This window comes from Stenella coeruleoalba, assembly GCF_951394435.1.
Source record: "Stenella coeruleoalba genome assembly, chromosome: 16".
NCBI lineage: Eukaryota > Metazoa > Chordata > Mammalia > Artiodactyla > Delphinidae > Stenella > Stenella coeruleoalba.
In genome coordinates, this window is record NC_137162.1 from 31,246,266 (window position 1) to 31,258,637 (window position 12,372).

Sequence of the window (12,372 nt, forward strand, 5' to 3'; positions counted from 1 at the left end):
ACCCCACCCCCAGGTTCCAGCACCAGGAAGGGAAGGAGACTCCTTCCCTGTGCCCAGGGCGGGGCATCAAGCTTCTCTATGGGGTCCTGGATCTCGCCATCTCCTCTCCTCTGAGGGGGCTGGAAGGAAAGGGCAAGGATCGTTGTGAGGCCTCCCAGCTCTCCAGCAGGCTGAGGACACAGAAGCAGCTGGAACAGATGGCCTTTCGTGTCTCTTCAAGGCATGGAGTCGATGCCTTCCTAGAGAAGGCATGACGTCCAAATGGGTCTGCAGCCTGGGAGTTCCAGGCTGCCTCCGTTCCCTTGGGTGCCCTGAGATGAAGAGGGCAAGAGAGATCATCTCCCTGAGAGAGACTCAGAGATGGTGGTTTAGGAAATTGTGCTTCCTTCTGAGTGAAAGCAGTGAGAATACATCCCATATGTGGCCTTGTGCCAGGACACCAAGGGACACAGCTCCAGGTGACAGGGGAGGAGCAGGCTTTGACCTGAGCTGAGAGTCAGGACTCAGTCCCCCTCCTCCAAAAGCTCCAGGAGGGACGCACAACCCTCTCTAGAATCTCTGATCTTCTGATTAAACCTATTTTGCCCCTGAAGGTAAACCTGAAACTCTTTATTCTTTCATTTTCTTACATTTTTGTTTAAGAATAGTTTAAAATATTTGAGTGAAAAACAAAAGACTCCACCATCTTGTGTTCTCCTATTTTTATTGGAAATATACAGAATTTCAGCTACATTGTGGGCATAGTGGGCTTTGATGAGCTTTCCTGAGAACAAGCCACCAATTACAACACTGTTTTTGTGGCAAATGCATTGTGAATCCTAAGTAACAGTCCCACAAATGGCCTATTAGAGCATAAACCATTACCAGGTGGGGCATGATCATGTTTCCCAAACTATTTATTTCTAGAAGCAATCTGCATTTCAGTAAGATGTAAAGAATCCCAAACTTTCCTAAAGCTTCTTTCATTATAATATGAAGCATAATTTATCTAACCTGAAAAAAAAAAAAAACCAGAAAAGAAGTCGACCACTTTTTCCTAAGCATTTCTTTCCCATGGTTCGATGTAATCCAATCCCAGATGTGCAAAGATTTCTTCTTCACTTCCTGCTTTGAGAAACATCCTCTGAAAGCATAACAAGACATGTGTGCATTCAGATATTTTTGTTAAGCGTCTCGATGCTGACACAGTGAAAATATAACTTGTAGAACTGTTTTGTCAAAACAAATCACTGCCAAAACACATTACCCTGCTTCTGAGGATAGAAATTCATCTTACCTGACTTCCGTACTTTTTGTATTTTCCCACCCCCCAAAACTTAATAAATTAAGGTAAAAGGATGACAGCCTTACATATTCAACTAGAGGCATTTGGTATTCTTCCTACGGATCTGTAGTTCTTAACCACGTTGCTCATTAGAACTACCTGAAGGAGTTTTTTTAAAAAAATGTTGAAAACTGAGCTATACCCCAGTCCAATGAAGTCAGAAGCTCGGAGAGATCTTGTCCTCCATCTGTTTAAGGGGGCTGGGAAATTCTCCTGTGCAGTCAGAATTACGTACTGCTGCCATTGGTAAGGAGGAACGATGATTATAGGATACTTGTGTATGCTGGGGCCTCCTCCTGGCCTTCCACCCCTGCCCCGCTCCTGCCAGGCTCCCACCGCATGATCTCTGTTAGAGCAAGCACCACTTCTCCTCCAGCCCTTCTTGTTATAGCACAGCGTTGGGCCTGTAGGAGGCACTCGCTTATGTTGAACTATTTGTTACGTGTCAATTTGTAAGTCTTCCTACATCGTGTTATGTGAAGCTGTCTCCACTCACATGCTAGACCACTGAGGCTTTCCTGCCAGCATCCACAGCCCTCTCTTATGACGGCAGCACCTTGATTTTTCTTTGGGAAACCACTCCTCCCTACTCTCAGTCTCTGAGGGTCAGGTGGGGCTAATCCCACCTCCAAGGAGGGGCACATGACCCAAGCCTGGCCAATAAGAGCCATGGAAAAGGGTTCAGGGATTGGCACATGGCCCAGGCCTGGCCAGTGAACATCAGCTAGGGCTCTTGCTGGAACTATTAGGAAGGAAGCTCTTTTCTGAAGGGGTAGCTAAGCTAGAAGGATGGAATTCATAGGAATACGCTGCCTGAGAGTGAAACCAACACTGAGGGAAATTTGCATGATCACCTTGATACAGCCACACCTGAAGTCCATGTTATCCCAGATGCTACAGTATATAAGCCAAATTCTTTTCTTTTTTTTGCCATTTCCATTTTGTATTGGGTTTCTGACACTTGTGAGACAGCTCTAACTAAATACACCTCATTTAGACTATAAGCTCCTAGAGGGTAAAAGCCATTACTTCTAGTTATTTTGTGTCTTCTTCCTCCTCGGAGCTCTGTTTAGTGTCTTTGATCACCATAGGAAGAGTAGATCTTGGCACTTATGGACTTAGTTGAATATTTAACTCTTCCTAATTCATACAGTAATCTATCATTTTGCTGAGGCAGCATTTGGACTACTGCAAGGCTAGCATACTAAGTGAGTCTCAGCTGGTGTGTGAGTCTAGCTGACTGCTCATCTACATCTCAGGGCAGCTCTGTTGCTCTCCTTCTTGCAGTGGACTCTCATTAATGACCTATATGATCACTCAAAATGCTGATTCTCACTGCATCTGAGGGGTACTTGAGTGATATTTGTGATTTGGGGGGATCCTTAGTTTTCTTTGGAGTTACTCATTGCAGTTACCACGGATATACCAAACTCAATTAATATTCACTGTTGGACTGGTTCTAGGGGCCCAACTAGCCCATCATCTTTGAGTCCAAAGCCTCTGAGGTGCATTCTGGGCCAGGTGGGGGCTATGCTCCCATCAGGATCTTTCCAGCTGCCCTCAACTGTGATCTGTGCGGACAGGGCACTCGGGGCAAAGGAAACTGAACCTGGACACTAAAATTAGTTCTGGAAAAGCACTCAGGGAGCCAGCCTTGGTGATGAGGATCAAAGAGGCCCATCTCAGGGAGACAGCTCCACCTTGGTCTTGTCATATAGAGCGTGGTTATCCAGCACCATCTTCCGGTCGTGTGTAGCATAGCGCCGGAGGTCTCTCTCAAACTGCTGGATAAGAAATAATTAAAATAAATTACTATCAGGACTTCCCTGGTGGAGCAGTGGTTAAGACTCTGCGCTCCCAATGCAGGGGGCCCGACTTCGATCCCTGGTCAGGGAACTAGATCCCACATGCATGCCACATCTAAGGACCCCACGTGCTGCAACTAGGGAGCCCGCCTGCCGCAACTAAGAACCAATGCAACCAAATACATAAATAAATTTTTTTAAATAAATAAATAAATTACTATCAAGTCTAGAATGTCTTCGGTATTATGTGTTTAGAGATATTTAAATCCCAATACAGGAAGTCCCCTATATACAAACGAGTTCCGTTCCGAGAGCACATTCGTAAGTCCAATTTGTTCGGTAAGTCCAGCAAAGTTAGCCTAGGTACGCAACTAACACCGTCGGCTATATAGTACTGTACTGTAATAGGCTTATAATACTTTTCACACAAATAATACAAAGAAAACAAACACGAAAAATAAAACATTTCAAATCTTACAGTACAGTACCTTGAAAAGTACAGTAGTACAGGACAACAGCTGGCATACAGGGGCTGGCATCGAGTGAACAGGCAAGAAGAGTTACTGACTGGAGGAGGGAGAGGAGGTGGGAGATGGTAGAGCTGAAGGATCGTCAGCAAGAGGAGACAGAGGGCAGGCTGCACTTTCACTCATGCCTGACGCTGATGGCTCAGGTTCTGGTTCCTTGCTGGAACCAGATGCACGTTTGCATCTTTGAAAGTTCACAGTTTGAAGGTTAGTATGTAGAGGACTTACTGTAATGAAATGTCTACCTCCACTAAACATTCTCCAAGCAATTTTCTCCCCCAGGGCAACAGTCTACGATGACAAAGCTCCAAGCTCACATGCACACACTAGACTGTAAGCTCTGTGAAAAAAGGAACCTGATTTGTTCTGTTCATAACCATATTTCCTCCTCAAATGACGCCTAGCACATAGAGGTACAGCAAATATTTGCTGAATGAATAAATGAGGATTGTGAGGATCGTGTCCAAAATAATACCTGGTCCAGAGTAAATGCTGGATAAATAATACTTGGTGTTGTTTTTTATTTGGAATATCAGTCATATAAAAGAGGATGAGGGGTTAGGAGACCCAGATTCCAGCCTGGATTTTGTTCCTGTCTGGCTGTGCATCTCTCTGCAAGTCACCCAGCCTCTCTGAATCTCGGTTCAGAGGGTGGAGGAAGTGCATGAGTAAGGTTCCCTCTGGCTGTAACATCCTCTCATACGAGATTCTGTAAAACTGATGGTCTGAGCCACCTGCCCCAGAGTAGCATCTCCTATGATCAGGGTGAGCTCGGAGGCTCCAGGGAGCAAAACCTGCAGCCTTAGATAGAGGACAGGGAAACCCTGGAAAAGGAGGACAATGAATGAAGTTGTCGTTGAGGTTAATTTTCCTAAGAAGCACAGATCTAGAAATGTTGTCCTTTCCATGTGGGATTAGGGAGCAAGGAGGGAATCATTGCGCCCTCTAGTGGCGAGTATGGGAAAGCTGGCAGGGACTGGGAACTGCCCTTCCTCACCTGGCTGTGTGAAGACAGACTTTCCAGCCAGAAGTTCTTTATAAGGGAGTGGAAGAGAAACTATGGCTGTGGAAGAATCAGGGTGAAGCAGATTCTGGGTGCAGTAGCTGCTGGCCTGTGAAAGTACAGGAGTGTTGCTTAGCACACGGCCTCCTACAGTCCTGGGCCACTTGCCTCCTGTCCCCCCAGCACTTAGAGCAACGGCTCCTCACACTGGGCGTGGGGGGAGGCTGGAGAGGATGGGGTAACAGGTGCAGTGAGAAGCCCCCCTTGGCTCCCAGTTCTGTGTGGTGAGAGATCTATGCCTGGACTCCTCTGCTAAATCCTCAGGAGCATTTTTCCATATTCTATCAGGAATTATAATGATGTCTTCCATTTGAAGGGTAATCATATTGACTCAACCAATATTTATTGAGCACCTACTATGTGACAGGTGTGTTCTGGATGCTTGGACTATAACAGAGAACAAAACAATGATGTCTGCCTTGGTGAGGCTTGGATTCAACAGGGGACACAAATAAGACACAGTAACAGCATAAGTAAATTACATGATATGTTAAAAGGTCATGCTGCGTACAGTGCAGGCCTCATAAAGGAGGTAGGATCTGAGCAAGGACTCGCCCAAGGTGAAGGAGCTAGCCAAGTGGACTCTGGGAAGAGCACACCGTGCAGAGGGAACAGCTAGAACAGAGGCCTTAGGGAGGGGCGAGCCTGCCTGGTTAGGGAGAGAGCAGTGGGGAGGAGTTCAGAGAGATGAGGATGTGGGGAGACCACGCAGGGTCTCGTGGCCACTGGAAGGCCTTTACTCTGCGTTGAATGCAGAGCCCCTGCCAGGTTTTGAGCAGGAGAGTGACCCGATCTGACTTATGTTATGACAGGATCACTCGGCTGTAGGGGGCAAGATACCAGTCAGAACAGCTGTGGTCATAATCCGGGCAATGATATCCTAGTTAATGTTTATGGAGAGCTTACCCTGTGCTGGGTGCTGGGCTGATTTCTTGCTTTATATTAATTTCTGATCTACTCTATTATCACTAGTATTTAACAGCTTCTAAAAGAGTCTAACAATACTTCTAAAAGAACAGTATTAAGTATACAATTAGCCTCAGAATTGTGTTAAGATGAAGGCACTGTCTAATTAATCCTCATTACAATCCCGTGAGGTTGGTACTGTTTTAGTCCCATTTTTCAGATGAAGAAAGGACGCCCAGAGAACCTAAGTAATTTACCCAAGGCCACACAGCCAATGATGGAGCTAGGACTCAGACTCCTGAATCCCAAAGCTCAGGTTCTTTACCCTGGACAGTTCTGCCTTCTGCTTTACAAGCTCTTTAGTTTCTCTCAACAACCCTGTGAGATAGGCAGGGCAAGGATGGTGTCTTTTGTTTCAGATAAAGAAAACTGAACATCGAGCAGGGGCAGTGATACTACAGTCTGGCTGTATCACTGGTCACAACACACTTCAGAGGTTGGCCCGTGCGTGCTGCATACAGTTGTGCAAGTTGTGCACTGCAAAACTCTAGAGGGCGCCATTCACTGTGTAGTCTTTGTAAATACGCATGTTTCTTATGACAATTTTCTGGGAAATGGCAGTAAGGTATTTTAAGGAAGAGATGCTTTTTAAAGTTGGCGAAAGGGGGCCATTTGGGCTAGTAAAGAGGCTGGGGTAGCCTAGGCATCTAGCCACCATTGTCCATGTGTTTCCGGAGGAGAGAGTGTACCTCCTCTAGCACCTGACACAAACGTGGACAATACTCTTGAAGGAATCTCAGCCAATAAAGTCATGCTGGCAAACGGCACATCTAGTTTGATGAAATATGATTCAGAGGAAAACAAAAGCTTCTTTTTTTTTTTTTAAACTAATGAAGTCCATACCCAGTCCAGAAATTGCACTGTACTTGGATGGTTCTAGAAAAACCTCAGCTTAATGTGTCCCAGTGGATGCATCCTACTCAAGAAATCTTTAGGGCACAAGATCCAAAGGAAACTTTGTCAGCTTAGTAGATGAGACAACCTGGTAACTTAATGACCCCAAACTGGGGTGAGATTAATAGGTGAAGTGGCTTAAGAACATTTCCCAGGTGCTGAAATCTTTGGGTTAAAAGGTGAAATTAAATTTCTCACCTACAAAATTTTAGACCAGACCTAAACCTGGTCACCCACCAACATGTATCCACCTGGGGACAAAACACATCGCGTTCAGCGGTCACATAAGCGGGGGCGTAAAGATGGTAACACAAGTAGCTACCGTTTGCTGAGCCCTTACCACGTTTAAACACATGCATCTCATTTAACTGGATGGCAAACTTGGGAGGTGGGCGCCACTATTATCCACAATATAGATGGGGCAACTAGGACTTGAAGAGGTTATAATTTGTTTAAAGTCACCCAGCTAAAAAGTGGGAGAGCTTAGTGCTCTGTTAGTGCCCCGCAGAGCCAATAACAGTAATTTCTGAGGACTCTGAGAAAAGAGAATAAAATGTGCTGAAGAGATGCCCATGTTCAAAACAAAGTGAACAAAGAACAACCATCTCTGCCAACGAGTCCTGACTGGCATGACCCTGTATAACGCTGGGCTTCTTTTTGGAACTCTCCCCTTTCCCAACAGACTGTTCCCAGAGATGTATGTCTATCAAACAAAGCGCATTTATGATGTATTGTTTCATCAGCTTTCCTAATTTTAATGAATGAAAGATGCCAGCCAACGTTTTTGATTAGGGTAAGAAGCTCTAGTGCTGAGATCCTGTGCTGAAATGATTCCGGCTGAAAGCAAACACACCTGACATTTAACTCAAGGTTGAGGACAATTAATTTCTACGTCATTTATCATATAAAATCCTTTAACGACTCATGTCACTCAAAGCAACAGCCAACTACATGGGAAAACAGTGTGGGGTGTTAGCTGGGAGGGTGGAGCACAAGCTAATGGGACGAATCTCAGGCGCCATGTCTATGAATATCACATGATGGGAGCTGGGAGCTGCCACTCGGCGAGCACTGGCCCCGTGCCTGGCGTGGGGCTGGGGGCTTCGCCACCTTCATCTCACTGGATCTCTGCAACCCAGGGAGGTAGAGGCATTTTTGCCCTGACTTTCCTGATGGGAAAACTAAGTCTCAGAGGACATGGGGAACTTGACGGAGATCACCTAGCTCGCAAGAGTCAGAGCAGGGGCTTGTGACCAGGTCTGGGATGAGCCACACTGTGCCCTTAGCCACCAGACTGCTTTCTCTGCTTCCATGGTTCTCATACTTTAGCTGCGTCACCTGCAGGGTTCTTTCAAACACAAATTGCTGGGCTCTTCCCCCAGAGTTTCTGATTCAGAAGGTCTGAGGTGGGGTGGAGAATTTACATGTCTACCCTGTTCCCAGGTAAGACTGATGCTGCTGGTCAGGGGATCTCTTTTTTTTTTTTTCTTTGTGTGTGTGTGTTTTCAAAGCCTATGCAAGCCTTAACTTCTAGGTGGTATTGCTTCCTCTATATGCAGTCACCCAAGTCCTACTGATTATACCACCTAAATAAGACTTGAGAGTCTTTCTTCATCTGCCCTTCCCAGCCATTACTTTAATTTAGATCTTTCTCATCCTTATCTAGACTATTGTGTTAACCTCCTAGTCTAACTCAGTAGATGATTCAGATCATTTAAATAGTTTCCCTGTTACCTATAGGTTAAACTGTAAGATCCTCAACATTTATAATCCATCCCCACATTCTATTACCTGCCCACTTCCATATTGTATTACATTATAAATCCCTTGAGCGTGGGGACCAGTATCTTTGTATTCCTTATATTGTGAACATAATAACTGCTCAGCCAATAGTTGTTGACTTAATGAAGTAGGCAGGCTCTTGGCTTGGCAGTTAACTATACTTCTCTAGAATTAAAATGAATTACTCTGTGTAGTAGGAATAAGAAGATTCTTTTATTTTCATATATTAATAATTCACACATTATTATTTTATGGTAGTAATGTCATACATTCCTCCAGTAATATTAATTTGAATTAATACGATTTTAAGCTATTACATGCAGCTGTTCTGAGTTCCTGTAGAATTGTCTTTTTTTTTTTTTTTTCCCAGAAGGGAATTAATAGAATTGCGACATAACAAGAGCAGAAACACTTGGCTTTGGACATCCGTTGTGGTACAAAATAAAAAATTAGCAGTCATTGACTCCTTGTTAGAAACTTGACTCCTAGTCAAAGATTTATAAACTTTACCTTGTGTAAATAAGTCTGTAATCATAATCATTTATGATGCTCAGAATATACCAATGACTCATGAGCCACTCTAAGGGAATCGTGTAACTGGTATAAATCCGTACTTGGTTTTGTTTTAATTTGCAACTTTTCTTCTTAAAGTCTTTTTTAATCTAAAGTTTTGATGGGTACATTGAAACACGGTAAAAATTATTGACAGTTGTGACATTATTTTTAACAAAAATGTTTACATCATAAAAACAAGTTTCTTAGACTTATTAGAAGGGTAAGATTTCATGACAGATGAAATATTTAAGATATGCTTCATTTAATATATCAGTAAGTTTCACTAACTACATATTTTGTGTTAATTCATTTATTTTTTTAAATTGAGGTATAGTTCACATACAGTAAAATTTACTGTTTTGTAGTGTACAATTCAGTGGCTTTTAGTATATTTATGAAGTTGTCCAACTATCACCAATCTGTAATTACAGAACATTTTTATCACCCCAAAAGAAATCCATGCTTGTTAGCAGTCACTTCCTTTTCTTCTCCACCTTACCCCTGGCAACCACTAATTTACTTTCTGTCTCTATGGGTTTACCAATTCTGGAGATTTCATATGGATTTATACAATATGTGGCCTTCTGTGTCTTGGCTTCTTTCTTTTTTGTGTGTGTCATATTTTTTTTAATGTTCATTTATTTATTTATTTTCTTATTAGTCATCCATTTTATACACATCAGTGTATACATGTCAATCCCAATCTCCCAGTTCAGAGGGGATCTCATTTTGAGAATAACTGTTCTAAATGCATCTGTCTCAGGTGACCATGTGCAGGTGGAATGCCCTGGTTTAGAGATTTCTGGCCACTTCCCTCTCTCCTGTCCACCCCCTCCCCCTTACTTGTCCGTCTCCCCCTCATCCCCACCCCCACTGCCATTGTCTCTCCCCTGGGCCCAGGTAGACCCAGTCTACCTCTTCTGGAAAGCTAAGACCATCCCACGGATACAGGTAGCGCTTACCCGGGAGCCAGTCCAGCCCAGCAGGGCAAAGGCATATTGCTCGTAGGGGCACATGACCAGGTCCACACGGATGGCCTTCCAGGTCTTTCCTTCCTGTTGGGTGGACTTGTCACTGTCCACTCTCTGATGGTGCAATTTTAAAATCAGAAAGCATTTTTGAAAATGATCTAAAGCATCCACTTGTCTGCTTGGCCCCTTGAACTTTTCAAATGTCGACTCCACAAGGTCACAGTATAAAAGTAATCCCTGAAAATAAGCAGAAAGACATCAGGAAGAGTCCCTGATGCAGAGGGTCAGAGATTTCATATTGGGCTCTTAATGAACGCTCTTAAAGAAAGCTTTGCAGATTTAAGCAAAACGTGGGTGCGTTTTGTCCTTGCCTTGTGAGCCCACCTGGCGACACTAGCAGAGGGAGCCATGGAGTGGGTGTGTTACACTCCCTCTGCAGCAGAGGAACTTAGCGATTAGAGGGGCCAAGCCAAGGCCACTTCATGGCAAAGCTGCCAGAGAATCTACGCCCGCAAGGTCTGACGGCTGACCAGCGTTCACAAACGTGCCGCATTCCCTTAAGTACAAACCAACTGTGAACAAAAAGCCGTGCCGTTTCTATGCGGTTGTTGAGTTTTAGTGTCCCTGCATAAAATACTGATGACTAGGTCTACTTGGCCCCAAAGTTTGTGGCTCAGGCTCAGCCGCGTTGGGGCCTGATGACTCACTCTTTCTAGGGAGCACTTTGAGACTGTTGCTCTGCCTGCCTTGGAGACTCAGACAAAATTGGTGGCACGTCACCGAACGTCGCCTAGTCAGAAAGTTACGCCCAGCAAGCTGCCATCCTCCAATTTATCTGCTCCGTGGGACTTCCTCACGGCACAGGGCAGATGTGGGGTAGGGAAAGGCAGAGCTATGCAACTAACTGCTGAATCTGAGTATCAACTAGAAGAGCAAATAACCTGAAAATAATCTAGTCATAGCTATTAGGGTGTATGTTCTGTTCTCGGATTCTTTAGGTCAGACATTCTCAAATATTATCATCAGACGCATTTGGAAGGTTTGTTAAAGCACGGTTTGGGAGGTCCTGTCCCCGGAGTGATTCGTGCGGGGGCGGGGCGGGGGGGGGGAGAGATGAATGTGCATTTCTAATAAGTTCCCAGGTGGTGCTGATGCTTCTGATCTAGGGACCACAGTTGGAGCATCACTCGTTCCATTTGCTATTGTTATTAGAAGCGCTTGGCATTTCCTGCGCAATCCACCCCCACCCCCAAGAGACATTGTTTCAATTCAACTTAACACTTTGAGAAGGGGATGCTTTTCCTTTTGCTGATCTCAGAAGAGGGAACACTTGGCCCTTCAGTGCCTCTCCCAGAAAAGGCATGAGGAAGAACCGGCGCCGTCTGAAGCTGGGGTGGGGAGTGGGGGGTTGTGGGGCAGCGCTGATGTCAGGAAGAGCCTCTGGTGCAGGAGGCAGGTGTTGCCCTAGGCAAATCTAACAACCACCTCCGGGAAGACACAATTCTGCTTTTTAATGAAACTTACTAAGATTAGTCAATATCACAACCTTTCGTGTCAATTTCAATTATGTAAATCTGAAAAGCGAGCTATTAAAATATCAAAACAGTCTTACTTTGAAGCCAAGTTTGTAACTTCCCTCCCCCCTTTAAAAAAATTCACAAAGCTGGCTTCCTAAAAGTTGTAAACTGTGTTTGCACTATTGCCACGTGGTGGTGACACTTTGGCTGGTCATAGACACACGGGCCACCCACCAGGCAGGAACCCAAACTACACCCAGCCAGCCCTCCCCTCTTTGGGGTGAATTGCTGGTGGCCAGTGGAGTCTTCTGGATGGCACTCTCCCCCCAAGATCAGTATTTCCAAGCTCTTTTCCTCCCCTTCTCCCACGGAGAGGTCTTCTACAAGGCCCACATGTAGATTCATCTGGTAGGCAACTGAAAACCATACCCATTGGCTGTTCATTCGTTCTGCAGGTGTTTTAAAACATCGTATGTGTATATGCGTGTGTTGTGTAAGCATGTGCTCGAGTGTGCCTGCATGAGATATAATCATTTTAATCTGGAAAGTGCAGATTTTGGTAAGAAAGGCAGGGGTGGGGAGTGAGGTAGAGGTGGAAGTTAACCATGATTCACAACAGAGGTGCTGGGGGCAGGCGTGGGGCTGCAGGGGTGTGGACAGAGTGGGTGCCCGATTGTCAGCAAGGGAGGGGGAACAGCTGCTCGCGTTCTCCCCTGGGTCCCCTCACCCCGCACAGTGGCTGGCTCTCCGGCAGAGTTCAGTATACAGTCGTGCAGGAGAGATCATGACTACAGCCACTGTTTAATAGGCATTTATCAAGCCCTGCACTAATTCTCTCAGTTAATCCTGCCATTAACAAATGAGAGAGGCTTGCTATCCCTGTTTCACAGATGAAGAAAGAGAAGCTAGGAGAGAGTCTCAGCTCCTACAGCCAGTACATGGCAGGGTTGTGCTTTTAAAATCCTAAA

The 12,372-nt window shown here is 45.0% G+C and overlaps 1 protein-coding gene across 1 annotated transcript in view; it reads right to left on the minus strand.

Annotated features, from left to right (window-relative positions):
* Nucleotides 1–574: 574 nt before the first annotated feature.
* DNTT (DNA nucleotidylexotransferase) overlaps nucleotides 575–12,372 on the minus strand; it is a gene marked incomplete at its 5' end in the record, with an annotated part of 35,237 nt that continues 23,439 nt past the window's right edge. The window contains 3 exons of the mRNA XM_079899704.1: nucleotides 575–1,123; nucleotides 3,025–3,108; nucleotides 9,879–10,124. Coding sequence (XP_079755830.1) covers nucleotides 1,037–1,123; nucleotides 3,025–3,108; nucleotides 9,879–10,124 — 417 coding nt within the window. The 3' untranslated portion in view covers nucleotides 575–1,036. The remainder of the gene's footprint in view (nucleotides 1,124–3,024; nucleotides 3,109–9,878; nucleotides 10,125–12,372) is intronic.